This window comes from Pan troglodytes, chromosome 5 (assembly GCF_028858775.2).
Source record: "Pan troglodytes isolate AG18354 chromosome 5, NHGRI_mPanTro3-v2.0_pri, whole genome shotgun sequence".
Taxonomy (NCBI): Eukaryota; Metazoa; Chordata; class Mammalia; order Primates; family Hominidae; genus Pan; species Pan troglodytes.
Window position 1 is genome coordinate 50053973 of NC_072403.2, and position 27674 is coordinate 50081646.

At 51.3% G+C, this 27674-nt stretch overlaps 1 protein-coding gene across 9 annotated transcripts; it reads left to right on the plus strand.

The window, feature by feature from the left end:
- The first annotated feature begins 1551 nt into the window (after positions 1-1551).
- Positions 1552-26474, plus strand: CAPN11 (calpain 11). Of its 9 annotated transcripts, none has more exons than XR_010157463.1 (23): positions 1552-1726; positions 9708-9779; positions 12206-12459; positions 12827-12896; positions 15225-15343; positions 15863-15996; positions 16141-16309; positions 18981-19064; positions 19166-19251; positions 19494-19568; positions 19751-19911; positions 20156-20334; positions 22526-22537; positions 22859-23070; positions 23367-23406; positions 23504-23569; positions 23655-23712; positions 23840-23904; positions 24160-24228; positions 25014-25092; positions 25192-25620; positions 25778-25836; positions 25979-26474. XR_010157463.1 is itself a non-coding variant. In XM_063811932.1 (23 exons), exons 1-22 carry the CDS (start codon positions 1630-1632, stop codon positions 25787-25789), a joined length of 2166 nt encoding a protein of 721 aa, XP_063668002.1. In that variant the 5' UTR covers positions 1552-1629; the 3' UTR covers positions 25790-25836; positions 25979-26474.
- Positions 26475-27674: the final 1200 nt, after the last annotated feature.

Sequence of the window (27674 nt, forward strand, 5' to 3'; positions counted from 1 at the left end):
GCAGCACACTGAGCAAGAGTCCTGAGGACAGCCCTTCCCCAGGGTGGGAGGCTGTAATAGAGAGGAACACCCGTGCCCGCCTGCACCCTACCCCTGGCACCTCGTCACAGAGTTCATGTCCAGGCAGATCACATTAGAGGCATCCAAGAGGTGCAATAGTGGAATCAGGAGTGGGCAGGGGAGACCACAGGATCCCCAAAGACCACTTCCTCCTTTCACAGCTGGGGGCAGCAGAAGATACGGATAAGAGCTAAAGTTATGGCTGGGCACAGTGGCTTATGCCTATAATCCTAGCGCTTTGGGAGGCCGAAGCGAGTGATCACCTGAGGTCAGGAGTTCGAGACCAGCCTGCCCAACATGGCGAAACCCCATCTCTACTAAAAATACAAAAATTAGCTGGGCATGGTGGTGGGCACCTGTAATCCCAGCTACTTGAGAGGCTGAGGCAGGAGAATCGCTTGAACCCGGGGGGCAGAGGTTGCAGTGAGCCGAGATTGCACCACTTCACTCCAGCCTGGGCAAAAGAGCGAGACTCCATCTCAAAAAAAAAAAAAAAAAAAAAAAATCTGAAGTTATTAGTTTAAATCCTGGCTCGACCGCTTAACAGCTGTGTGACCCTGGGCAAGTTGCATCATACCTCTAGACCTCACTTTCCTCATCTATAAAATGGGAATAGCAATGTCATGGCCTCTGGCTGTTTTAAGGATTAAATAAGTAGGAAGTTCTTAGCCCAGTGTTTGGCACATAATAACAAACCATAATTAATATTCTCGTAGATGAGGAGATTGAGTCCCAGAAAGGAGAAAGGGGGAGGGCTCGCCCAAGGTCAGCTCCTGTATCAGAGCTTGGAACAAGGTTCTCTGATCCCATTGGGTGCTCTCACACCTGTTCTGTGCCTGATTAGCACCAGGCAGGGCTGAGGGGCACTGGGATGACCTTGACAGTCCCTGTCCTCAGCCATCATACACTCCAGAGAAGACTGCACTCTGGAGCAGAGTTCTTAGCTCAGAGCATTCCCACTTTCCAGTGCAGAGGCAGGACATGTGGTCAGACCAGTGGCCTAACCATGCCAGACTGGGGCTAGGCAAAGAGAGTGTTGCAGGTGGAATCGTGTCCCCCAAAAAGGCATGTTGAAGTCCTGGCCCCCAGTACTTCAGAATGTGACCTCATTTGGAAACAGGGTGGTTGCAGATGTAATTCGTTCAATTAAGATGAGGTCATACTGAAATGCATGGGACCCTAGCCCCATATGACTGGTGTCCTTATAAGAAGAAGAGACACAGAGGAGGGTGCCATGTGAAGACAGCAACACAGGAAAAATGCCAGGTCAGTGAGAAAGGGGGTTTTGGGAATGAGAAGCCTTTCTGGATGTAAAGGTCAGGTTGGTGTGTCAGGGACAACCCCTTCCCGGAAACCTTGGGCTGAAAAAAAGGGATTGGGACCTACCCTGATGGGATGACCGTGATACAGTGAGGACAGCCAGGCTGGTGGAGGCTGTGCAAGGCAGGGGTGCTGGGTCATCTGTCCCTAAAGCGGGTAGCCCTCAGCTGGGTAAGGGGCTGGGTTACTGAGAAGGAGAAAAGGGAAGGCAGCTGTTAAACGGGCTGCTGACCTAGGAATCCCACTGCAATGAGAGAGTTCTGGGGGGAGGGTCTCTTCTCCCCCTCCCACCAGAACCTTCAACTGTCAAGCACCGAGCTAGCCACCAGCATGCTGTACTCCCCAGGTAGGCACTCATGGGGCCTTGCCCCACTCCTGTACCTCCTGCAGGCTAGAGCCTCCCCCCAGGGGAGGAGCTGTGTCCCGCATCAGACTGGGTTCCCCTTGAGGGTACAGACAGTGACTCTTCCATCACACTGGATGCTCCCTAAGGACAGGACCTGGGCCTCATTCTCAGACTGTTTGGGGAAGGATAGGCCACTGGTGGTCAGACTGGGTGGTAGGCCGGGCAGGAACTCTTTCTCCTCTCCACTGACAGTTGGAGTTGGGGAGAGGAGAGGGGCCGGCCATCCCACTGTCATGGCTGCTGGGGAAAAGGGTTTGTGTGAAAAAGCCCACGTAGAGAAGAGAACTTTAGGGAACAGAGAGAACCTCTCCTAAGCCTGGAAAAGCAGGTCCCTCAGCCCAGGAAGATGAGCTCCTCAGGGTGGCAGGGGCAGGACTACCTGAGGCAAGCCTGGGACCAGACTCCAGGAGACGGGGGAGAGTGGGCTGGGGGGAAGGGGAGGGCTGGGCAGAACTGAGTTGTTCCTGTGGGGCTGGGGTGCACAGAGGGCAGCCAGCCTTGGCCAGCAGAAGGTCAGCCCTGTACCTCACCCTCAGCCTGGGGCACCGTGAGACCATGGGCCCCTAGACCCAGCCTCCCAGCTTCTCAGGCCCTCCCTGTTTACCTGACCCTAGGAAGTTTAGGCCTAGCTGGTGACCCCAAACCCAGTCCTTGTTCTTCAGAAGTGCCCTGAGCCCAGGAGTTCAAGACCAGCCTGGTCAGCATAGCAAGACCTCATCTCAAAATATAATTTATTTATTTATTATTATTACTTATTAGTATTTATTTTTTTTTAAAGTTCCCTGACACAACATCTTAGTTTTTTTCCCAGTGCCGGAAATCAAACTGTCCTTAAATCTATAGTCCCCTAATAACAATGCATTTAGAAAATCACTGAGAGAGGCCAGGCACAGTGGTTCACGCCTGTAATCCTAGCACTCTGGGAGGCCAAGGCAGGTGGATCATCTGAGGTCAGGAGTTCGAGACCAGCCTGGCCAACATAGTGAAACCATGTCTCTACTAAAATACAAAAATTAGCCATGCGTGGTGGCAGGCGCCTGTAATCCCAGCTATTCGGGAGGCTGAGGCAGGAGAATCTCTTGAACCCAGCAAGTGGAGGTTGCAGTGAACCGAGATCGTGCCACCGCACCCCAAGCCTGGGCGACACAGCGAGACTCCATCTCAAAAAAAAAAGAAAATCACTGACAGTAGATTTTAAGTGTTCTCACCACAAACAAATAACAAGTATGTGCAGTAATGCAGATATTAATTAGCTCAACTGAGCCATTCCACAGTGAATACATATTTCAAAACACCATGTCGTATACAACAGATATATGCTTTTTTTTGTCAATAAAATAAAACAGATTTAGTTAAAAACGATCTGGCCGGGCGCAGTGGCTCACGCCTGTAATCCCAGCACTTTTGGGAGGCCGTGGCGGGCAGATCACGAAGTCAGGAGATCGAGACCATCTTGGCTAACGCGGTGAAACCCTGTGTCTACTAAAAATACAAAAAATAAGCCAGGCATGGTGGCGGGCGCCTGTAGTGCCAGCTACTCGGGAGGCTGAGGCAGGAGAATAGCGTGAACCCAGAAGGTGGAGCTTGCAGTGAGCCAAGATCGCTCCACTGCACTCCAGCCTGGGCGACAGAGTGAGACTCCGCCTCAAAAAAAAAAAACCCAAAAAACAAACAAACAAAAAAAAACAAAAAAACAAAAAAAAAGATCTATAGGTTCTCAGTCTGATGGAGGAGACAGGATGTGCAGCTGCAGCAGAAAGCTTCCTGTCCATTCATGCCTTTTAACATGCAGCAGCCCCTGCTTTCCACGCAGTTTCAGTTACCCGCTGTCAACTGCAGTCTGAAAACATCAGGATATTTTGAGACAGAGAGACCACATTCACATTACCGTTATTGTATTGTTGTATTTGTTATATTTTATTACTTGTTATGGTTAACTGCTTACTGTGCCTAATTTATAAGCTAAACTTTATCATAGGTATGTACATAAAGGAAAGACATAGTATTGATATATACAGGGTTTGGTACCACCCACAGTTTCAGGTGTCCACTGGGGGTGTTGGAAGGTACCCCTAGGGATAAGGGGAGCTACTGTGTTGCTCTGGCCATCTGTCTGTGCTTCCCACAGGCAGCCTTGGTCTGTCTGTCTCAGCCTACTCACGCTCCTAGCCCATGTGACAGCTTGGATCTTTTGCCCTCTCTAAGGGGATATTTTCTTTTGCGTTTTTTTTTTTTTTTGGTGTTTTTGTTTGTTTGTTTGTTTTGAGATGGAGTCTCACTCTATTGCCCAGGCTGGAGTGCAGTGGCCCAACCTTGGCTCACTGCAACCTCCACCTCCCGGGTTCAAGCGATTCTCCTGCCTCAGCCTCCTGAATAGCTGGGACTACAGGCATGTGCTACCATACTCAACTCATTTTTGTGTTCTTAGTAGAGACGGGGTTTCACCATGTTGGCCAGGCGGGTCTTGAACTCCTGACTTCAGGTGATCCGCCCACCTCAGCCTCTCAAAGTGCTGGGATTACAGGCGTGAGCCACAGTGCCCAACTTAAAGACATTTTCCATGACAACTGTGGTGGTGTGGATAGATGTGTCAGTCCTTCCTGCAAGTCAGAGCTGAGTAATGACCTCACACCCTGGGGACTGGGTATGCAGCTTCGAAGCAGGGTTTGGGGGCCAGACAGTGAGAAATGGCTTGTTGGGCTGGGTGGTGACTAGGGGACAGAGGGCTCTGGGGAAATGAGACAAGGGAGTTAAGATGGAACCTGAATTGCCTTGGCCTGCCCTCTGATGTTCTTTCAGTCTTCTCAAACAACAGCATCTTCCCTGGTCCTTCCAGGCCCCCAGGAGAGCTCAACACCCTCAGTCCTCGGAGCAGCCAGGGTAGAGGCTGCCTGGAGTGACTGCACGGTGGAAGGGCATGGAGTGGTTTGCCTTATCGTGTGAATGACCTTAGATGATTCGCTCAACCCAGGTTTGTCAACCCCAGCTCTCTTGACATTTTGAACTGGAAAATTCTTTATTGTGGAGACTTTTCTCTACACTGAGGGGCGCCCAGCAGCATCCCTGGCCTCTACTTACTAGATGCCAGTAGCTCCCCTGAGACCTGCCCCAGTTATGACAACCACCACTGCCTCTAGACATTGCCACCTGTTCCCTGGGGGCCGTAATCACCCCGGGTTGAGAACTTCTGACTCAATCTGTCTGTGGAGGCCCTGGCTTCCACCCAGGTCAGATGGGAATAGTTATCCTGATCTGCCAGCTTCACAGATAGGGATCAGGGGCTGAAACAGAAGTGTTCAGCTCTCCCCTCTCAGGACTGCTTTCCACCCTTCCCTCGGAACCCTCTTCATCTGAAAGGGGCTCCATTGTTTAACCCCGCCCCCGCAGCCCCCCTCACAGTCTGTTTGAATAAAGACACACATACACACACACACACACACACACACACACACACACCTGTAATCATAGCCCGAGGGGGTGAGGGAGCTTCCATTACCATTTCTAAGATAATCCCAGAGGGCTTGGGTTAGAAGAGACAGGGTTTGAGGAAAATGGAGGGAGAAAAGAGCGAGGAGAACTCCCAGACTCTGGCTCTACCCACCCTCTTCCCTGCTTCCCAGCCCTGATGCTTCCAGAACCAGGACGTCAAAGTGCACCCCACCCTCAGGGGAATGGGATGTGCTTAGAATAGGGAAAGGGGGATAGTCATTCCCCCACAGAACCTCCCTGATGATCCCATCAACCTGGTGGCCCCTTTTCATGGCACTTTCTCCTGTCTTTGCGGCCCATGGAGCTGAACCTGGGGGAGGAATCACATGGGAGGGTCTTTTCCACGCTCCATGTTGGGGGTGCATTCACTTTGACCCCTCAGTACCAGCCCAGAATAAATTCTCCATAAAACATGCCTAACACGAGTTAGGGTTTGCTCTCAGGAGCTCAAACCAGTGGCAAAGACAGACAAGCACACACATGACTCCAATATTGGAGTAATATCACTAGTATCATTAAATCCTATGATGGAGGGACACATATGTGACACAGAGCATGGGCCATGTGATCCTAGAAGGAGCTCAACAAATACCAGTTGACAAACTAGGTCAGTGGGGAGAAGGTGAGTAACATTTTCTGAGCACCTGCTAAACTCCAGTCTTTTTCACACGTTGCATTCTTCAATCCTGAAACACCCTCGCAGGTAGAATGCAGCAGCCTCTATACACAGGTGAGGAAACCAAGGCTCGGGGAGGTCAAACAACTTGCCCAAGGTCACACAGCTAATTCTCTGGCTCCAGTGCAGCCTAGGGCATTAGCTCTGCTAAAAAGGGACAAGCCACCCCTTTTCCAACACCTTTATCCATCCTCAACACCCCCTGTCAGCTGCTCCACACAGGGGAAGTGACTTCACAAAGACCACACACAAGTTGCAGTACAGTGGACAAAGGGGCCACACCGAGGCCAGTTGACTCACTTATCCCTCTCCAGCACAGCCATGGCTCCTCACCATGGCGACCTCCCAGCAAGGCAGCGAGCCTGATGGCTGAGAGCATAGAGCAGCCTGCCCTGACTCTAATGCCCACTGAGTCTGAGGAATTTCAGCCTCTCTCTGCCTCAGTTTCTCTGTCTATAGCAGGGAAGTTATAAGAGTAAGCCTAACCAGTGGGGTTGTTGGGATGATTCAATCAGCTAATGCACATCGGGTGTTTAGAATAGTGCCAGGCATGTAGTGAGCCCTCAAACGCTGCTAACTATTATTATTTTTAGAAATGCTATATAAGGGCTCACTACTTATAACTGAGGCAGGATTCCTAATATCTTCTCATCACAAGCCGAAGGCTCTATTGTCATGAGCCCTCAAATGCTGCTAGCTATTATTATTTTTAGAAATGCTATATAAGTGCTCACTACTCATAACTGAGGCAGGATTCCTAATATCTTCTCATCACAAGTTACAGGCTCTATGGAGAAGCAAAATTCAGGATCCTGAGTCTCCTCAAGCTTATTATTTTTTGTTTGTTTGTTTTTGAGATGGGGGGTCTCGCTTTGTCACCCAGGCTAGAGTGCAGTGGAAGGATTATGGTTCACTGCAGCTTCCAATTCCCAGCCTGAAGTGATCCTCCCACCTCAGCCTCCCAAGGAGCTGGGACCACAGGCACATGCTACCATGCCCAGTTAATTTTTTTTAATTTTTATTTTGTAGACACAGGGGTCTCACCATGTTCCCCTTGCTGGTCTCGTGAGGCTGAGGGGGGAGGATTGCTTGAGCTCAGGAGTTTGAGGTTGCAGTGAGCCATAACTGTGCCACTGCACTGCAGCCTGGGGAACAGGGTGAGACTCTGTCTCAAAAAAGTGTATCTATTTGAACACTTACTATGTACTCAATACAGCAGCAGGAATACAGCAGCAAACAAAACAGACAAAAATCCCTGCCCTCACAGGCTTTCACTCATGAGGGAGGTAAACAATAAACAAAATATATAGTATATTGGGGTTGCTGCAGGATAGGGAGTAGGGGAGGGGTGGAAGAGAGAAAACATCTATGAACAATTAACCACAATACCAAGCAAGGCATCTGTTCATTCATTGCAAGCATTATTGAGCCAGCATTTTGAAACTCAGTAGTATACAAGGTGGCCTCACCCTCTCCTCTTGAGAGCTCACAGCCTCACAGAGGAGGCAGACAGGTCAACTCAGGGAAGGCAGGTAGTGATGGGTGTCCTAACAAAAGTGTAGGATGCTAGTGCAGCCCAAGTTCTGCGCGGACACCACAGGGGAGGCTTCACAGAGGAGGCAGCATCAAGCAGGCACTGGGAGGCTGAACAGGACTTTTTCCCAGTGGACCCAGTGTGAGCATGGGATCAGGAATGATTGCAGGCAGAGGCACAAGGATGGGAAGAGGAATGAGGGTAACCTGTGCAGAAAGGGGTGGGGCCAGATGGCAGGTGGAAGCCTGGTTTGGGTTTGTCATGCTAACAAGGGAGAGACATCTAAAGTATTGGGGAGGGGGAGCAGTATGTATAATCAGGTTTGCATTTTATTTTATGTTATGTTTTATTTATTTATTTATTTATTTTTGAGACACCGTCTTACTCTGCCACCCAGGCTGGGGTGCAGTGGCGCTCTCTCAACTCACTGCAACCTCCACCTCCCAGGTTCAAGCCACCTCCTGCCTCAGCCACAGGAGTAGCTGGGACCACAGGTGTGCACCACCACACCCGGCTAATTTTTGTATTTTTAGTAGACACGAGGTTTCACCATGTTGGCCAGGCTGGTCTTGAACTCCTAGCCTTAAGTGATCCACCTGCCTCAGCCTCCAAAAGTGCTGAGATTACAGAGGTGAGCCACCATGCTGCCCCAGGTTTGCATTTTCAAAATCTCAGCTAACACTGTGGAGAACTAGCGGGGGAGGAGGATGTTAGAAGAAAGGGGCCAGTTAGGGAATCATTCTTCTGGCCTAGATTTTTGCTATTTAAGGTTAATTTATTGAGTGAGTTTTGTGTCAGAAACAAATGCAAACACTTTAGAATATCACCCATCTCACAGGTGGAGAAGCCAAGGCATGGGGAGATAAAGTGATGTTTTGGGAGGCCTCCCTGTGAGGGGATGCTTGGCTTCCAGTCCTTGCTTACTGCACTGGATATGGCTCTGCACAGGGGCAGCCCCTATCGCGGGCTGTGTGGAGGAGGACAGGAGAGATGCTAAGAGGGTGCAGTAGACAATGCAAGGGACATAGTGACAGGGTCTGGGAAGATCCCCAGCTCTCTGGCTAGGTGGAGGGAAGGGGAGGATGAGGTTGAGGAGGCTGCTGGAGGGACTGTCTCTCCTGGGGCACAGAGCTCAGGAGAGCTGCTTGGACAGACAGGGTCTCCCCAAGTCTGGAACACTCAAGAGGGGTCAAAGGGATGGGTCTGTACTGGGAGTAGTGGGCCCAGGGCTGGAGGGGGCTCTGGGGGCTGGCCTTATCCTGCTGGCAAAGCGATGTCCTGAAAGTTTCCGGAAGCAGTAAAGGGTTCAAAACCTCACTCAAAGGGAGTTGGTGTGGTGTGTGGTAGGGGGAGCATATGTGATGAATTGGAGAGGGTCTTCAGGAGACAAGAGGCCATTTGAGGTCTGGGGGTTGTCTGAAGGCCCTGGCCTCGGACAGTGATGGCAGCAATGAGAAATTAGGGTCCTAGGAGGGGATGCTCTTATGAAGGACTCCATGACTGTTTTGATGTGGGATGCGGTGTGTTGGGATCTTGGGGGACCAGGAGAACAGGGGGTCATTATAGGACCTGAGGAAATCCCAAGGAGGTACTCGTGTGGAACAGGAGAAGGGGTTTGCTTGGGGCAGTGGCAAGAGGAAGGGGGATAAGTTCAGCAACAAATCGTCTGTCGATGCCTTTGTTAACAGAGATGGGGCGGGTTCTGCCAGCCTTCAGGCTGAGGAGAAACACTTCCCTTCAGGAGGCTCAGCATAGAGTGAAGGTTGCTAGCTTGGTCCAGGGTCTGCAGTACGGACTTCACCCCGTGCCCAACCCTCACTCTGTGACCTCGGGCAAGCTGCTTAGCCTCTGGGCCTCTGCTCCCTTTTCCAGTAATCAGGGTATTGCAGGTACCCCCTTGTAGGGCTGGCGTGCCTGGCACAGAGAAGGTGCTCAGTGCTGTCAGCTCTGCTGTTATAACTAGTCTCCTGATTCTGTCACTCAGGGGAGGAGGAATAACTGAGACCTCCTGCTCTTGCTTCTGGGGGACTCACCCTTCTGTGGGCTCAATCAGGGTCTCACCTCTAAACAACCCCAGAACCCTGCTGCCCTCCCTGTAGCTGCGCCCCAACCCACTTCTTTTCCTCATTCTAAAATCTTCCTACACCCCAGCCCCAGCTGGGCTCTGTTTAACTTTAGACCACAGCCTTCCTCCCCTCCTCCCACTCTCTTTCTTATTCTAGGGCCGAGTCTTCTGGAGTCAGCAGAGAGCCTGGATGGATCACAGGAGGATAAGCCTCGGGGTTCATGTGCGGGTAGGACTGCAGACTCGTCGTGGCTCTGTGGCCTCCCTTTTTCTTCCTCTTCCTTCACTCTCTTCTCTTCCCCTGGGCCTGCTAGTGGGGGAAGTCAGTCGTGTTGTGTGGGGATGGTGGCGGGGGGAGGGGAGGCTACCCTCAGGAAGGGATGTTGGCAATTTGCAGTCCCCCTGGGGGCGGAGGTGTGGGCAGGATGTCCAGAGTCCCAAGCCGCCTGGCAGGCCCGGGATCCATCAGTCAGCCTGACTCGACTCTTACCCTGACACTCGCCCAGTGCCACCCGCTCAGCCATTACCTGACCCAGCCCAACACCAGCAGCCCTTCCCTCTGCCCTCTGCTCTCTACACTCCATTATTTCCACTCTCCTTAAAAGAGCAGCATCTAGGCCGGGCATGGTGGCTCATGACTGTAATCCCAGCACTTTGGGAGGCTGAGGCAGGTGGATCACCTGAGTTCGGGAGTTCGAGACCAGCCTGGCTAACATGGTGAAACCCTATCTCTACTAAAAATACAAAATTAGCCAGATGTAGCAGTGGGCACCTGTAATCCCAGCTACTCGGGAGGCTGAGGCAGGAGAATCACTTGAACCTGGGAGGCAGAGGTTGCAGTGAGCCGAGATCGTGCCTCTGCACTCCAGGCTGAGCAACAGAGTGAGACTCCATCTCAAAAAAAAAAAATAGCAGCATCTGTTTAGATGGTCTGGAGGCCATTAAAAAAGAAAAACAGCTTTATTTAGAGACAATTCAAATACCCTACAGTTCACCCATTTAAAGCGTACCATTTGGCTGGGTGCAGTGGCTCATGCCAGTAATCCCAGCACTTTGGGAGGCCAAGACTGGAGGACTGCTTGAACCCAGAAGTCCAAGACCGGTCTGGGCAAGATAGTGAGATCCTGTCTCTACAAAAATTAGAAGTTAAAAAATCAGACAGGCGTGGTGGCACACACCTGTGGTCCCAGCTACTCAGGAGGCTGAGATGAGAAGATAATTTGAGCCCAGGAGGTCAAGGCTGCAGTAAGCCATGATCAAGCCACTGTACTCCAGCCAGGGCAACAGAGTGAGACTCTGTTTCGAAAAAAAAAAAAACCAAAGGATAATTCCAAAGTACAATTCCAGCTGGGTGTGGTGGGAGTACAAGACCAGCCAACATGGCAAGACTCTGCCTCTTAAAAAAAAATGGAAAAAAACCCAAAAAACAGAGTGTATAATTCCGTGGCTTTTAGTATATTCGCAGTTATGCATCCAACACCACAACCAGTTTTAGATTGTTTTCATTATCCTCCCAAAGAAACCCCATACCCTTTAGCCAACAACTTCTAATCTCCTATCTCCTTAAGCAACAGGCAACCCCTAATCTACGTTCTGTCTCTCTCTATAGACATTTTATATAAATAGAATCACGCAATACGGGGTTCTTTCTCTTTTTTTCTTTTTTCAGATGGAGCCTCACTCTGTCGCCCATGCTAGAGTTCGGTGGCACCATCTCAGCTCACTGCAACCTCTGCCTCCTGTGTTCAAGCAATTCTCCTGCCTCAGCCTCCAGAATAGCTGGGATTACAGGCGCCCGCCACCACGCCCAGCTAATTTTTGTATTTTTAGTAGAGACGGGGTTTCACCATGTTGGCCAGGCTGGTCTCGAACTCCTGACCTCGTGATCCACCCACCTTGTTCTCCCAAAGTGCTGGGATTACAGGCATGAGCCACTGCACCAGGCCAATATGGGGTTCTTTGTGACTGTCTTCTTTCATTTAAAAAAGATATTTATTTATTTATTTTTATTTATTTTTGAGACAGAGTTTCGCTCTTGTTGGCCAGGCTGGAGTGCAGTGGCATGATCTCAGCTCTGCACCTCTGCCTCCTGGGTTCAAGCGATTCTCCTGCCTCAGCCTCCCAAGTAGCTGGATTACAGGCATCTTGCCCCCACACCCGGCTAATTTTTTGTATTTTTAGTAGGGACAGGGTTTCGCCATGTTGGGCAGGCTGGTCTCGAACTCCTGACCTCAGGTGATCCACCCACCTTGGCCTCCCAAAGTGCTGGGATTACAGGTGTGAGCCACCACACCCAGCCTGTTTATTTATTTTTTTTAGAGACAAGGTCTTGCTCTGTCACCCAGATTGATGTGCCATCACATCTCATTGCAGCCTCAAACTGCCACAGCCTCGAACTCCAGGGCTCAGGTGATCCTCCCATTTCAGCCTCCTGAGTAGCTGGGACTACAGGCACACGTCACCATGCCCAGCTAATTAAAAAAAATTTTTTTGTCGAGATGAGATCTCACCATGTTGCCCAGGCTGGTCTCAAACTCCTGGGCTGAAGAGATCCTCCCACCTCAGCCTCCCAAAGTGCTGAGATTACAGGAGTGAACCACTGTGCCCAGCTTATTACATTTTTTAATTGCGTTATTTGTCTTTTCTTTTCTTAAGCAGAGCCCACTTTTACTGATACGGGAATGGTGGCTCACATAAACCACAGCCGGCTCAAGGCCAAGGGCGTGGGCCAGCACGACAACGCCCAGAACTTTGGTAACCAGAGCTTTGAGGAGCTGCGAGCAGCCTGTCTAAGAAAGGGGGAGCTCTTCGAGGACCCCTTATTCCCTGCTGAACCCAGCTCACTGGGCTTCAAGGACCTGGGCCCCAACTCCAAAAATGTGCAGAACATCTCCTGGCAGCGGCCCAAGGTGGGCACTGGAAGGGAGGCATGGACTCATGGATGGAAGGGAGCTTGTAGTGATCCCTCTATCACTTTTAGAATCTTCAACCCCCCACTACCCCATTCTGACCCTGGCACTAGGCCCCACCTTCATCAGAGCTGGGGACAGTTCTGAATATGCTTAAGCCAAACCTCCTAGGTAACCCTAAGGAAATCACCCACCAACCTCTGCTATCACAAGCTGCAGCTATGCCAAGTTGGTCCTGTACCCTCTCCCTGCCCCTCATATCTGTTCCCCTGGAACTTCAAGGTGGGCATCATTCCCCAGCAAAAGTGGGAGAAAGGTGGGGAGGGGGTGTCCTGGGCCCCCTGAAACCTTTATTCCTTCACTGCAGGATATCATAAGCAACCCTCTATTCATCATGGATGGGATTTCTCCAACAGACATCTGCCAGGGGATCCTCGGTGAGTGGGGCACAGGAAGCTGGTCTCCACTTGGGCAAGAGGATTGGGGGAGGGGTGCCAGGGTGTCTTTTGAAGCTTGGAAACAGGGAGCCCTGAGGTCAGACAGCCTGCTTCTGTTCCCCTGTCCCTCCTCTTCTGAGGAGATGACAGTGAGAACACCGTGCATTCTTCCTGCCCCTCCCAAGTCTGGATGCCAGACCCTGCCTGCTGCAGCCTGGGTCTTGCGGGGGGAATATTAGTTATATTTGATTACATAATAAATTACCTAGGACTTAGCAACTTAAAAAAAAAATTTCTTATCTCACGGTTTCTGTGGGTCAGAAATTCAGAAGCAGAATCACTGGATGGGTCTAGTTCAGGGTTTATCAGGAGGTTACAGTCAAGACGTCTGCAACCTGTGATCATCTGAAGGCTCGCCTGGGGCTGGAGGGTCTGCTCCTAGGAGGGTGCACTTACATGGAAGGAGCTCTCAGGTCCTTGCTGGCTGTTGGCAGGAGGCCCCAGTTCCTCACCACATAGGCTTCTCCATGGGGCTGCTTGAGTGTCCACGCAACGTGGTAGCTTGCTCTTCCAAAGCGAGTTATCTAAGAGAGAGGACAAGGAGGAAGCCATAATGCCTTTTCTGACCTAGTCTCAGGAGTTGCACATCATCACTTCCACCATATTCTATTTGTTAGAAGCAAGCACTGAATCTGGTCCACACTCAGGAGGAGAGGAATTAGGCTCTACCTTTGGAAGGGAGGATGGTCAAAGAATTTGTGGAAACCACTACAGGTGCTAGAACCTGATCAATCTGGGGTATCAAATAGGAGGGCAACGGGGTCTACTCAGCCCACTCTCACAGGGCTCCCATAGAAAGCCCCAGGGTAGATCTTTCTCCCTAAGTCTGGTCCCGTTCAAGGGTTTCTTCCAGATCCCTCGCTGCCTCTTTAGGGATAAAGCCAGGGTGGGCTTTCTCTGAGACCGAATTCTGTCCCCTTGGGGCAGAAAAAAGGGCAAGGTGTGGGCAGAGCAGAGGCCAAGGAGACCTTAGATCCCAGGGCCGCTGCTGTGGCTGCTGTGGCTCAGTAGGCTGGAGGGACAATGGGCTGGAGGAGGGAATTCACTTCTCCGAGGCACTCTAACAGTGAGGGGGATTGGAGCGCCCTTGATATTCCTCTCTCCAGGCAGCCAAGAGGCCATTGGTAATCATAGAAACTTTCTGCTCCCTCAACCTCAGCCTGGCGTAGGATGCCCAGCACCCTGCCCCTGGACCCCACCCAGCAAGGGCTGAGATGCCCAGGAGACAGGTGGCAATGGAGGTCTGTAGTGCTCATCTCCCATAGGATTCCCTTTAGCCGAACTTCAGGCCAGGGACACTGCCTCATACCCACTTCAATGCCTAGCTCCAGGGACCCTGCTGGGGCACATACTGAGCCCTGGGTCCCCAATATAATGTGGGTGACATGAGGGAGAGACCTCTTGGGAACTTCGTAGCCACACCAGTCTACTCACAGGGTGCAGGAAGGTGACTGGATCTGTTGGAAGAATGTGGAGAGTATTGGCTCTGTCTCAAAGAAAGCAGGTTACTGGTCAGGTGCAGTGGCTCATACCTGTAATCCTGGCACCTTGGGAGGCCAAGGCAGGAGGATTGCTTGAGCTCAGGAGTTCAAGACCAGCCTAGGCAGCATAGTGAGACTCTGTCTCTGCTTATATATAAAAATTTACTTTAAAAAAAAAATAGGTTCCTAGAGCCTGAGGCCAAAAGTACCTCTTTTCCAAACTCAAGAAAAACAAAAGCATGTGGCTCTCACATAACAGAAAAGGTACAGCCAGGCACTGTGGCTCACACCTGTAATCCCAACACTTTGGGAGGCCAAGGCTGGCAGATCTCTTGAGGCCAGGAGTTTAAGACCAGCGTGGCCAACATGGTGAAACCCCATCTCTACTAAATATGCAAAAATTAGCCAGGTGGGGTGGCGGGCCCCTGTGGTCCCAGCTACTCAGGAGGCTGAGACGGGAGAATCGCTCGAACCCAGGAGGCAGAGGTTGCGGTGAGCTGAGATCATGCTATTGCACTCCAGCCTGGGTGACACAGCAAGACACTGACTCAAAAAAGAAAATGTACAGAAACTCACCTTACTAGAGTCTCTCTGCCTTCAGTTTCTCCCTGTTTACCTCCTTCCTGAACACTCTTTAGTGGGAGGGCTGAGGGAGGGTGCCTCTCTGCCGGGGGGGGTGAGAATGGGGTACAGGGTCAAGTTCCTGCTCCCCTAGGCCTTGGATTCTGAGGCCCACCCACACATATGGGGTTGCTCAGGGGTGGCAAAGCCCTGCCTGTCTTTCCAGGGGACTGCTGGCTGCTGGCTGCCATCGGCTCCCTTACCACCTGCCCCAAACTGCTATACCGCGTGGTGCCCAGAGGACAGAGCTTCAAGAAAAACTATGCTGGCATCTTCCATTTTCAGGTGAAGGACAGTGTGAGAGCCACTGTGGCTTTGTGGGGGGCGGGGGAAGAATCATATATGCTTTGAAGTTTACCTTCTTTCCTTTTGAAAAATAGCATTTATTAGGGTGGGTTTTGGGCTAATTATCAGAGAACTATCTGCCCACCAAAGAAATCATGTAAGCTAATTTTTTAAGTCCCCAAAGAAAATAGTTGTTAGCAATTTGTGGCTCTTTCTCCCTTCTCCTTCTCTTCCTCTCCACTGTGTGTGTGGGTGTGTGTGACACTGGTAGTCTCTGTCACATAATTTTTGTAATCTGCCCCTTTGACTTAGCAACGTGTGGACAAATTCCCCTCTGGAGACCGTGGCAGAAGCTGGAGAGGAGGCGGGGCCGGGCTCAGGCTTTGGGTTGCCTTTCCCTCTCTATTCAGTGATTCTGGAGAGTGGAGCCTCTGACACTGGCGTGTCATCAGGTCTGGCCACTAGGAGGCGCCTGATGATAGGGTTCCCACGCAAGGGGTGTGTGTTTGCTACCCACAGATTTGGCAGTTTGGACAGTGGGTGAACGTGGTGGTAGATGACCGGCTGCCCACAAAGAATGACAAGCTGGTGTTTGTGCACTCAACCGAACGCAGTGAGTTCTGGAGTGCCCTGCTGGAGAAGGCGTATGCCAAGTGAGTGCTGGGAGCTGAGGAAGGGGGCTTGCCTTGCCTCTGTCTGGACAGCTGGAATCAGGGGGAGGGGAGGGGGTAGCAGGACATCCCTCCCTCCCCTCACCTCCATCCTAGAGCCCAACAGTGCCTTCTCTGTGCCCACAGGCTGAGTGGGTCCTATGAAGCATTGTCAGGGGGCAGTACCATGGAGGGCCTTGAGGACTTCACAGGAGGCGTGGCCCAGAGCTTCCAACTCCAGAGGCCCCCTCAGAACCTGCTCAGGCTCCTTAGGAAGGCCGTGGAGCGATCCTCCCTCATGGGTTGCTCCATTGAAGTAAGCAAAGCATGGTCTCACCTCAGGGCCTTTGCACCTGCTGTTGCTGTCACCCAAAAGGCTCTTCCCCCAGTATTTGCATGGCCAGCACCTTCTCATTCAGTTCAACTGCCCTTTCCCCAGACTAGCCTTCCCTACCTCCCCGTCTAAAGTCGCCATCCCCACCCTATTTACTTTCTTTTTGTTTTTTGTTTTGTTTTGTTTTTTTTTGAGACAGGGTCTCATTCTGTCTCCCAGGCTGGAGTGCAGTGGCAAGATCTCGGCTCACTGCAACCTCCACCTCCTGGATTCAAGTGATTCTCCTGCCTCAGCCTCCCAAGGAGCTGGGATTACAGCCGTGTGCCACCATGCCTGCGTAGTTTTTTGTATTTTTAGTAGAGAAGGGGTTTTGTCATGTTGGCCAGGCTGGTCTCGAACTCCTGACCTCAACTGATCCACCCACCTCGGCCTCCCATAGTGCTGGGATTACAGGCATGAGCCACGGTGCCCGGCCAGCCCTGTTTACTTTCTATCTGGTTTTTACTTTCTCCCCAACATTTATTGTGACCTGAAATTATCTTGCTTATCTATGTTTTCACTCATAGCCCATCTTCTCCAGATAGTACTCACATTCCATGAGGGCAGTGACCTTCTTTGTCTCATTCACTGCTGGACCCTGGAACTTAGGAAGGAGCCCAGCATGCAATAGGCACCCAACCAACATTTGCTCGACAAAATACATGAACCCAGGGTGCTACATATGACCCTGCATTCTTGGCATTTATCCCAGAGAAATGAAGACATGTCTCCAAAAATGTTTGTACACAAATGTTTACAGCAACTTTATTCATTATAGCCCCGAAACAGGAAACAACCTAGATGTCCTTCAATGAGTAAATGGTTAAACAAACTGTTTATTACACACCGTGGAATACTACTTAGCAATAAAAAAGAACAAACTATTGATACTCAGAGAAACTAGGACAGATCTCAGGGGAATTATGCTGAATGAAAAAAGCCAACCCTAGCCAGGTGCAGTGGCTCATGCCTGTAATTCCAACACTTTGGGAGGCTGAGGTGGGAGAATTGCTTGAACCCAGGTGTTCAAGACCAGCCTAAGAAATATAGTGAGACCTCATCTCTACCAAAAAAAAAAAAAGAAATTAATTAGCTGAGAAAAAAGAAAAAAAAAAAGACAATCCCCTCCAAAGGTGGTTACACACTGCATGATTCACGATATTCTTTTTTTTTTTTTTGAGACAGAGTCTCACTCTGTCACCCAGGCTGGAGTGCAGTGATGCGATCTCGTTTCACTGCAACATCCACCTCCTGGGTTCAAGAGATTTTCCTCCCTCACCCTCCTGAGTAGCTGGGATTGCAGGCACCTGCTGCCATGCATGGCTAAGTTTTGTATTTTTAGTAGAGACGGGGTTTCACCATGTTGGCCAGACTGGTCTTGAACTCCTGACCTCAGGTGATCCGCCTGCCTTGGCCTCCCAAAGTGCTGGGATTGCGGGTGTGAGCCACTGTGCCTGGCCTTAAATGACATTCTTGAAATGACAAAATAATACAAATTAAGAACAGATGAGTGGTTGCCAGGGTTTAGGGAGGGGGAGTCATGAGAAGAGATGGGTTTGGTTATAAAAGGGCGACTCAAGGGATGCTTGTGGTGATAGAAATGTTCTATATCTTGACAGTGGTGGTGGCTACATGAAACTACACATAATGGAATTGCATACAAAAGCACACAAAAGTGAGCTCTTGTAAAACTGGGGAAATCTGTATAAGGTTTACAGATTGCATCCATATCAGCATTCTGGGCTGGGCACGGTGCCTCACACCTGCAATCCCAGCACTTTGGGAGGCTGAGGTGGACAGATTGCTTGAGCTCAGAAGTTTGAGACAAGCCTGGGCAACATGGCAAGACCCAATCTCTACTAAAAATACAAAAATTAGCTGGGCATGGTGGCAAGAGCCTGTAGTCCCAGCTACTCAGGAGGCTGAGGTGAGAGGCTCGTTTGAACCTGGGAGGTTGAGGCTGCAGTGAACCGAGATCACACCACTGCACTCCAGCCTGGGTGACACAGCGAGACCCTGTCTCAAAAATAATAATAAAGCCGGGTGCGGTGGCTCATGCTTGTAATCCCAGCACTTTGGGAGGCCGAGGTGGGCGGATCACCTGAGGTCAGGAGTTCAAGACCAGCCTGGCCAACATGGTAAAACCCCATCTATACTAAAAATACAAAAAATTAGCCAGGCGTGGTGGCGGGCGCCTGTAATCCCAGCTACTTGGGAGTCTGAGGCAGGAGAATCACTTGAACCTGCGAGGCAGAGGTTGCAGTGAGCCGAGATCTCACCACTGCACTCCAAGAGCAACAAGAGCGAAGCTCTGTCTCAAATAATAATAAATAATAATAATAACAATTTTTAAAACGGTCTAGTTTTGATATTTCCCTGTAGTTTTGCCAGATGTTACCACTGGGGGAACCTGAGTATGGGATACATGGGATTTCTCTGTATTATTTGTTACAATTGCATGTGAATCTGCAATTATTTCAAAATAATGATAATAATTTAAAAGTTTAGTTTAAAAAAATTAACCTGGAGAGCTCGCCCCTTCCTTTGGGTGCCCAGTCCAGGTCCTCCATGCCCTCCATGCCCTCCATGCTCTCCCTCCCTCTCTGTTCTGTAGGTCACCAGTGATAGTGAACTGGAATCCATGACTGACAAGATGCTGGTGAGAGGGCACGCTTACTCTGTGACTGGCCTTCAGGATGTGAGTCCTGAGAAATGCGCCCTACCCCGAGGACCCTGAGAAGGAGGAGAACGTCTCCCTGACCCCATAACTCTGACCTTTAACCACCCCCGCCCACCCAGGTCCACTACAGAGGCAAAATGGAAACACTGATTCGGATCCGGAATCCCTGGGGCCGGATTGAGTGGAATGGAGCTTGGAGTGACAGGTAGGTGTCCCCAACCCAGGTGAGGGGTGGTCGGAGGATACAGCAGGCGGTGCCAGGTGGACCGACTGGTGTCCCATCTAGGAGAACAACCTGTACAACAGGGCAAAGCTCCTCCCTCTAGATTCTCCATCTAGCTCCGCACCCCAGCAGGCAGACATTCAGGGAAGAGGCAGTCCCCTGGAGAGGAAAGAGGTGCCACGTGACCTCTGCCCCTCTCCTTCCACCGCCCATCTCTGCTCCAGTGCCAGGGAGTGGGAAGAGGTGGCCTCAGACATCCAGATGCAGCTGCTGCACAAGACGGAGGACGGGGAGTTCTGGTCAGTGTGGCTTGGGGTGGGCTTCTTACCACCACCCCAGGCCCTGGTCCTTCATCTCCCTGCTCCGCTCCTCTCTGTGCCTTGGATGGGGAGGCTTGGGGTGGTTGTGGGGGGTGGTTCAGGGAGAGGGAACTGAGGATGCAAGTGTGCTGCTGACGGGCTCCACCCCCACCCCACCACAGGATGTCCTACCAAGATTTCCTGAACAACTTCACGCTCCTGGAGATCTGCAACCTCACGCCTGATACACTCTCTGGGGACTACAAGAGCTACTGGCACACCACCTTCTACGAGGGCAGCTGGCGCAGAGGCAGCTCCGCAGGGGGCTGCAGGAACCACCCTGGTGGGTGAGGGGGTGAGAGGGGAGGGGGTGTGCAGGGAGTGAAGGATGGGCCACGGCTCACCATGAAACCAGACCTGGGGCATGAGTCACCGGAGTCAGGGTCCATGAGGTCAAGGGTTAGTCAGATTTCACAGCCCCTGTGGAGGAGACAGCTCCAGTGTGGCTGGGGAAGCTCGGTCCACCCTGGGAAGGGCGTGGCCAAGGGAAGCCCCCGTATAACCATGCTGACCCACTTCCGCCACAGGCACGTTCTGGACCAACCCCCAGTTTAAGATCTCTCTTCCTGAGGGGGATGACCCAGAGGATGACGCAGAGGGCAATGTTGTGGTCTGCACCTGCCTGGTGGCCCTAATGCAGAAGAACTGGCGGCATGCACGGCAGCAGGGAGCCCAGCTGCAGACCATTGGCTTTGTCCTCTACTCGGTGGGTGCCTGGCTGGTCTCCCCGGCCACTCACTCTCCCTCACCTGACCTCACTCCTTTCTTTCTTTCTTTTTTTTTTTTCGAGACAGAGTCTCACTCTGTTGCCCAGGTTGGAGTGCAGTGGCACAATCTCCATTCACTGCAACCTCCGCCTCCCCAGTTCAAGTGATTCTCGTGCCTCAGCCTTCCCAGTAGCTGGATTACAGACATGCACCACCATGCCCAGCTAATTTTTGTATTTTTAGTAGAGACAGGGTTTCACCATGTTGGCTAGGCTGGTCTGGAACTCATGACCTCAGGTAATCTGCCTGTCTCGGCCTCCCAAAGTGTTGGAATTACAGGTGTGAGCCACCACACCCGGCTGCCTGGCCTCACTCCTTTCTCCCCAGGGCCACTTCCTGCCTGGGAGAGGGACAGGCTCCAACAGGCTTCACAGCCCTGATTTTTTTTTTAAAGACAGGATCTCAATCTGTTGCCCAGGTTGGAATGCAGTGGCGTGATTACGGCTCACAGCAGCCCTGACCTCCCAGGCTCAAGCAATCCTTCCACCTCAGCCTCCTGACTAGCTAGGACTACAGGCGATTGTCCTGCTAGTTTTTTTAATTTTTTGTAAGATAGGGTCTCACTATGTTGCCCAGGCTGAGCCCTGACTCTTGAATGGTGCTTTGTGCTTTTCAAGCCAGAGCCGGCAGTTTTCTCTTCACAGATTTTATCCTTTGTGCCAGGCATTGTTCCAAAGGTCTTAGGAATACTAACTACTAATGCCTTTAAGGAAGCGGAAGGAGCCTGCGGGCCAGAGACATGAAGTCACTTGCCCAAGCTCACACATCCAAGGGTCAGAGGCCAAGCCTGTGTCCTGATTCCCAGGCGCTCTGAGACTTTTCCACACGCCCCGCCTGACAATCCATCCCCCTTGTCTGCCCCACCAGCAGTACTCACTCCAGGAGCCAAGAGAAAGCCCTGATAAGCATTTCCCAAGCCAAACCATGCTTTGCAAAATTCTCCACATTCTCCAAAAGAATGTTGTTCATTCACTTGCATTCCCTTATATAAGCAAGTATTTATGGAGCATCTACTGTGTGCCAGGCCCCTGTCCAGTCTCCAGGGGTTCAATAGTGAGCAAAACAGACACAAGCCTTGCCCTACTCTTAGGGCCATTAGTCCACCAGGCTAACAGACTGGTGCCTCAGGATAACATTTTTGCTGGGGGAGGTGGCTCATGCCTGTTATCCCAGCACTTTGAGAGGCCAAGGTGGGAGGATCACTTGGAGGATGCCCAGAGAATTTAACACCAGCCTGGGCAACACAGCAAGACCCTGTCTCGATAAAAAAAAAAAAAAAAAAAAATTTAGCCAGGCATGGTGGCACACACCTGTGGTCCCAGCTACTCGAGAAGCTGAGGTGAGAGGATCACTTGAGCTCAGGAGGTCGAAGCTGCGGCAAGCCATGATCACACCACTGCTCTTCAGCCTGGGCACAGAGTGAGACCCTGTCTCAAAGATATCTTCAAGGTTAAAAAAGCTCAGGAAAGACTACTGCAGCCTGAGCTCTCCGGTGCACACAAGCACACTGAGGTGCTGATAAGCCACCTCTGCAATAGAGCAACCTGTTTAACTTGGTTTAACTCACATTTTTACAAACTTATTTGTCCTCGATCCTCAATTTTAGTAATCTTCTATTCACTTCCTGCAGGATATGAGTGTTCCACGGAAAAGCAAAACACTGTCCTAGATTTTTATCCTAACCCTTTCACTTTTCAGCCATCTGAGGTTGGACAAATCACCTCACATCTTTGGGATTCTGTTTCCTTCCCTTAACCTGGAATGATAAAAATCTACCTTGCATAAACTGTACTTTCCTATCCAAAGCTGAAGGAATTTTTTTTTTTTTGAGACAGGGTCTCACTCTATTGCCCAGGCTGGAGGGCAGTGACATGATCGTGACTCACTGCAGCCTTGACCTCCAGCTCAAGCAATCCTCCCACCTCTGCAGCAGAGGGATTGTTAATGCCAGGACCTTTGAACTGTCAGAGCCCGTGCCCCACTCCACCACCAGTATCCCAGTGCCCTTAATACCCCTCCAACAACACACACACACACAGACACACACTATACACATCCCACTTGGCTTCTGAAGGCCTGAGGCCCTTCACCACCCTAGAGATCTGACTCTCCTCTTTCTTCCCTTCCCAGGTCCCAAAAGAGGTACAGAAGATAAAGATGTGGGGCTTGTTCCTGGACACATACCCACTCCACCCCTGGCTGCAAGTGGATTGGCAAAGGGTGGAATTTGGCGAGAGGCTCTGGGGGTCACTGGGTTAGGATTCCAGCCCTCTTCAGGGCTGGTAGGGGTCGGGAAAGGAAGAGACCCTGTTGGAGTTGCAGGCCACTTAGATGGTGTCCAGGCCAGGTCAGTTGGTGGTGGCACCTACCTCCAACCCTGCCTGGCCAGGCTGTTCACCCTGGGGGACCCTCCCTCCCTAACCTCCCATGCCAGTCCTGTACCCACTTCCAGGATGCATATAGTTTCAGAACATTCAGGATGTCCACTTGAAGAAGGAATTCTTCACGAAGTATCAGGACCACGGCTTCTCAGAGATCTTTGCCAACTCACGGGAGGTGAGCAGCCAACTCCGGCTGCCTCCGGGGGAATATATCATTATTCCCTCCACCTTTGAGCCACACAGAGATGCTGACTTCCTGCTTCGGGTCTTCACCGAGAAGCACAGCGAGTCATGGTAAGGGGCTGCAGCTCACTGCTCCAAGGCCCGCCACCCAAGAGCTGCAGGATATCAAGCTCAGGGAGCTGCTGTCGGGTCCTCCCTCACTTTGTCCCTATTTTACAGTCAGGGAAACTGAGGCATGAGAAGGTGAAGTCCCAGTTAGTGGCAGAACCAGAACTAGAACTAGAACCCATATTCCATGGAGCTGCCCTATATTGCTTCAAAGATGTGACATGACCCCCAGAGCACCCCACTGAAACCCCCACCTCCCTCCCCCTGGTAACTCTTGAGCTTTCAATCATTTTGCCCAGGGAATTGGATGAAGTCAACTATGCTGAGCAACTCCAAGAGGTGAGGGGAGACTGTAGGGCTGGGGGTTGGAAGGAAGCTCCTGGGCCTGTGAAAGAAGTTTTCTGACCAGGTCCCTTTCCTGCTCCCCGGCCCCCAGGAAAAGGTCTCTGAGGATGACATGGACCAGGACTTCCTACATTTGTTTAAGATAGTGGCAGGAGAGGTGAGCAGGCCATGGGCGGAGGGCTGACGGGAGGGGGATGAGGGGCTGGAGGGGCCCGAGTGGGGTTCACAGTTCCCCTTCCTAGGGCAAGGAGATAGGGGTGTATGAGCTCCAGAGGCTGCTCAACAGGATAGCCATCAAATGTGAGTCTTCCGCTCCTGCTGCACACGACCCCTCCCCCATATTTTGTGCCCCTCTTGATCACTCCCAGTGCCCCCACGATACCTCATTTACCCTGTCTCTCCTTTCTACCCCTTCCCTTCCTCACAGTCAAAAGCTTCAAGACCAAGGGCTTTGGCCTGGATGCTTGCCGCTGCATGATCAACCTCATGGATGTATCCTCCTGTCCAGTGCTCTCTTGGCCCTGTCCCCTGCCCACAAGCCTGGCCCAGAGATGGCCACCCTGGGCCAGCCACATCCTCCTCCCTGATGGGGATTAGGCTCTGGGGTAGCAGAAGATGCCAGTTCTTCTGGCTGCTACAGTACCGGAACCCCAGGGCTTGTGTGTCCCCTCAGGAACCCCCGCTGCTTCCCTATCCCCTGGGATGCCTTCTTCACTCCCTTCTCTGATGTCCTTGACCACCTTCCAGAAAGATGGCTCTGGCAAGCTGGGGCTTCTAGAGTTCAAGATCCTGTGGAAAAAACTCAAGAAATGGATGGTAAGAGGCACTAAAGGGGCAGCCTCCAGGGGTGAGGAAAAGAGGGTCTTAGGAGAGATGGAACTAATGAGGGGAAGCTAGAACCCAAGCCCTAACCACACACACACACACACCCAACCACACCACACTCACACACACACATACACTCACATACAGACACAACCACACCACACACACACGAAAAGGGTCTGTGTGTGTGTGTGTGTGTGTGGCATATTACCCAGTCAAAATATTTTATAACAAGTATAGCTCAGGTATCATCTAGTCATGAAGGATGCACACAAAGAGCGCTGGGCAGGGCACCAGTGCCCCCCGACAACCCATGCTTGGAATTAACCCTTAGGTCACCAGATGATAGGAATATCAGGAGTGGGCCAGGGTTGGAGGGGGGCATGGGGTCTTAGGCCACTGCTGTGAGCCAACTGTCCTAAAGTATTTCTTTCTTTTTTTTTTTTGAGACGGAATCTCACTCTGTCGCCCAGGCTGGAGTGCAGTGGTGCGATCTCTGCTTACTGTAACCTCCGCCTCCTGCCTCAGCCTCCTGACTAGCTGGGATTACAGGCATGCACCACCACACCCAGCTAATTTTTGTATTTTTATTAGAGACGGGGTTTCGTCATGTTGGCCAGGCTGGTCTCAAACTCCTGACCTCAGATGATCCGCCTGCCTCGGCCTTTCAAAGTGCTGGGATTACAGGCATGAGCCACCACGCCAGGCCTCAGTATTTCATTATTTCAACCACCATGCCATGCACGTGGCCCTACCATATCTGTCTGTCTCTTCAGGACATCTTCAGAGAGTGTGACCAGGACCATTCAGGCACCTTGAACTCCTATGAGATGCGCCTGGCTATTGAGAAAGCAGGTGGCCAAGGGTCAGGAGTGGGCCTTGGGGCAGGGAAGAGGATGGCAGTGTCCAGAGGCCCAGACTTTTCCCCTCCCCACTTCTCTCTCTCTCTCTCAGGCATCAAGCTGAACAACAAGGTAATGCAGGTCCTGGTGGCCAGGTATGCAGATGATGACCTGATCATAGACTTTGACAGCTTCATCAGCTGTTTCCTGAGGCTAAAGACCATGTTCAGTGAGTTAGGCATCTACCCACTCCCCAGCCTGGGCCAGGGGCCGCGGGCCCTTTCCCAAACACCCACGCTGATGGGTGCTGCTCCAGATCCCCTCCCCCTTACAAGGCACACATGAAATGGGTTCAAAGCCCAGCTCCGCCACTTGCTGGCAGAGGTGACTTGAGCAAGTCACTTAAACTTTCTGTGCCTCCATTCCCTCCTCTTTAGAATGTGGATAATAATAGTACTGCCCTCAAAGGACTGAGGTGCAGGTTAAACCAGTTAGTCTATGGAAGGCAATCAGAACTGGGCCTGGCTTCTGGTGAGGCTATGTGAGTTGCTATCATTAATTCCCCACTTGGCTAGGGGATTTATGTGGGGAACAGCCAGGAACACCTGGTGTCGCCCCTTCCTACCTAGTTGGGAGTGGTTCTTTCGGAACACTGACTTAGCACTCAGCCCCTCTCCCCCGCTTCCTCTGTAACGCAGCATTCTTTCTAACCATGGACCCCAAGAATACTGGCCATATTTGCTTGAACCTGGAACAGGTACTTGGAGAAGGGTGGGAAGGAATCTGCAGGATTGCACCTGCCTGCCCCTCAACCCCACCCCCACCCAGCTCTGATGTCCCTGGGCCAGCATCCTGCCCCCGTCTCTTCCCACCCTGGGATCTGCTTCCTGTCTCCACAGTGGCTGCAGATGACCATGTGGGGATAGAGGCGCTGTAGGAGCCTGGTCATCTCTACCAGCAGCAGCAGCAGCAAGGTTCTAGCCCAGGAGGGTGGGGTGCTTCTTGTAGCCCTCAGCTCTCCGGTCTCTGCTGATGAAATGGGCTCCAGGTGGCAGTGCCTGGGTCCCAGGTGCCGTGTTTACTGCAGCAGTGGGACCTCCGTGCCCACTCCCCCAGCTCAGAGGCTTTCTCTTTTTTCCCCAACCCGGCTTCTGATGGCTGGCTTTCTCCCACCATCGCTCTCTCAGAGTATATTTTACTAAAGAGTAGTTGATGCTTCCCCAGGGTCCCCCTGGCTGGGGAGGCCAAGAATACGGAAGGGACTTGTAGCCCGTTTCTTACCCTCCATGCTTGCTGTCCTGCTCACACCTACCTGCTGACCACCCATCCTGGCACAGCCTCTGTTTTCCTCCCCATCTGTGGATACTATTCTAATAAATAGCACATGCCATTGGCTTCCATGTCTCTGTGTTTTTATGCCAAGAAAAGACTGGCGAGGGTGGAAGTCACTTACCCAGGACCAAAGGATTGGGTAGCTCTCAGCCAAGGGTGATAGGGAGCATATAGAAATGTGCAGTTGTCACAATAACTAGAGGCCATAGTTGGCGTTTATGGGCAGTGCCAGATGCTAAGCACACAAGTCCCTCCCTGTGAAGAACTGTGTGGTGTGCCCTATGGTGGAGCGCCTCTACGGGGGCTGAGCCAGGGCTGGCAGGACTCTCATCTGCTGCTTCAAACTGGGGTCCCCAAAGGTGGCACTGCAGGAGCCTCAAAGGTTAAAAATCTGACACCTGCAGCCAGCAGGTCACATAAATGAACGAACCTGCCGGGCGCGGTGGCTCACGCCTGTAATCCCAGCACTCTGGGAGGCCAAGGCAGGTGGATCACCTGAGGTCAGGAGTTTGAGACCACCCTGGCCAACGTGGCAAAACGCTGTCTCTGCTAAAAATACAAAACTTAGCTGGGCGTAGTGGCACGCGCCTATAATCCCAGCTACTTGGGAGGCTGAGGCAGGAGAACTGCTTGAACCTGGGGGGTGGAGGTTGCAGTGAGACAAGATCATACCACTTCACTCCAGCCTGGGTGACAGAGCAAGACTCTGTCTCAAAAACAAATTAAATAAATAAATGAACAAATCCTCCTGGTGTGGGACTGGGAAGGCTGAGGACTGTGGCAATAGGTGAACTCATTCCTGCCTTAAAGGTGTTCAGATTCAAATCATTATTATTATTGTTAGAAATTTGTTGCCTGTCCACTTACTAAAACCCCCCTTAACTATCCTCCACCTCATCCAGAGAAGCTTCTTCTTTTAGAAAATCAAGCAAAGCAACTAAGCCAAGACATGTTAAAAAAAAAAAAAAAAGTATGAAAAGAAAGCTGTAAGGAAATACAAGGGGAGGGATTGTTAGATATGAGTTCTAAATTTCTTTTCAAAGAATTAATATGTCAGTATGTTCAATTCTTTGCCTTCTATTTTTAAACTTCACTTCCTCGTAAAGCAACCTTTTCAATTACCTATTCCACCCTGACTCATTCCGATCACCTGCTCCACCCTAACTTATTCCAATCACCTGCTACCTGCTCTGCCCTGACTCCCACCAAAGCACTCACCCTGTCAGTCTCTTTAAATTAGTCAATCAGAATTAGTTTAGTCTG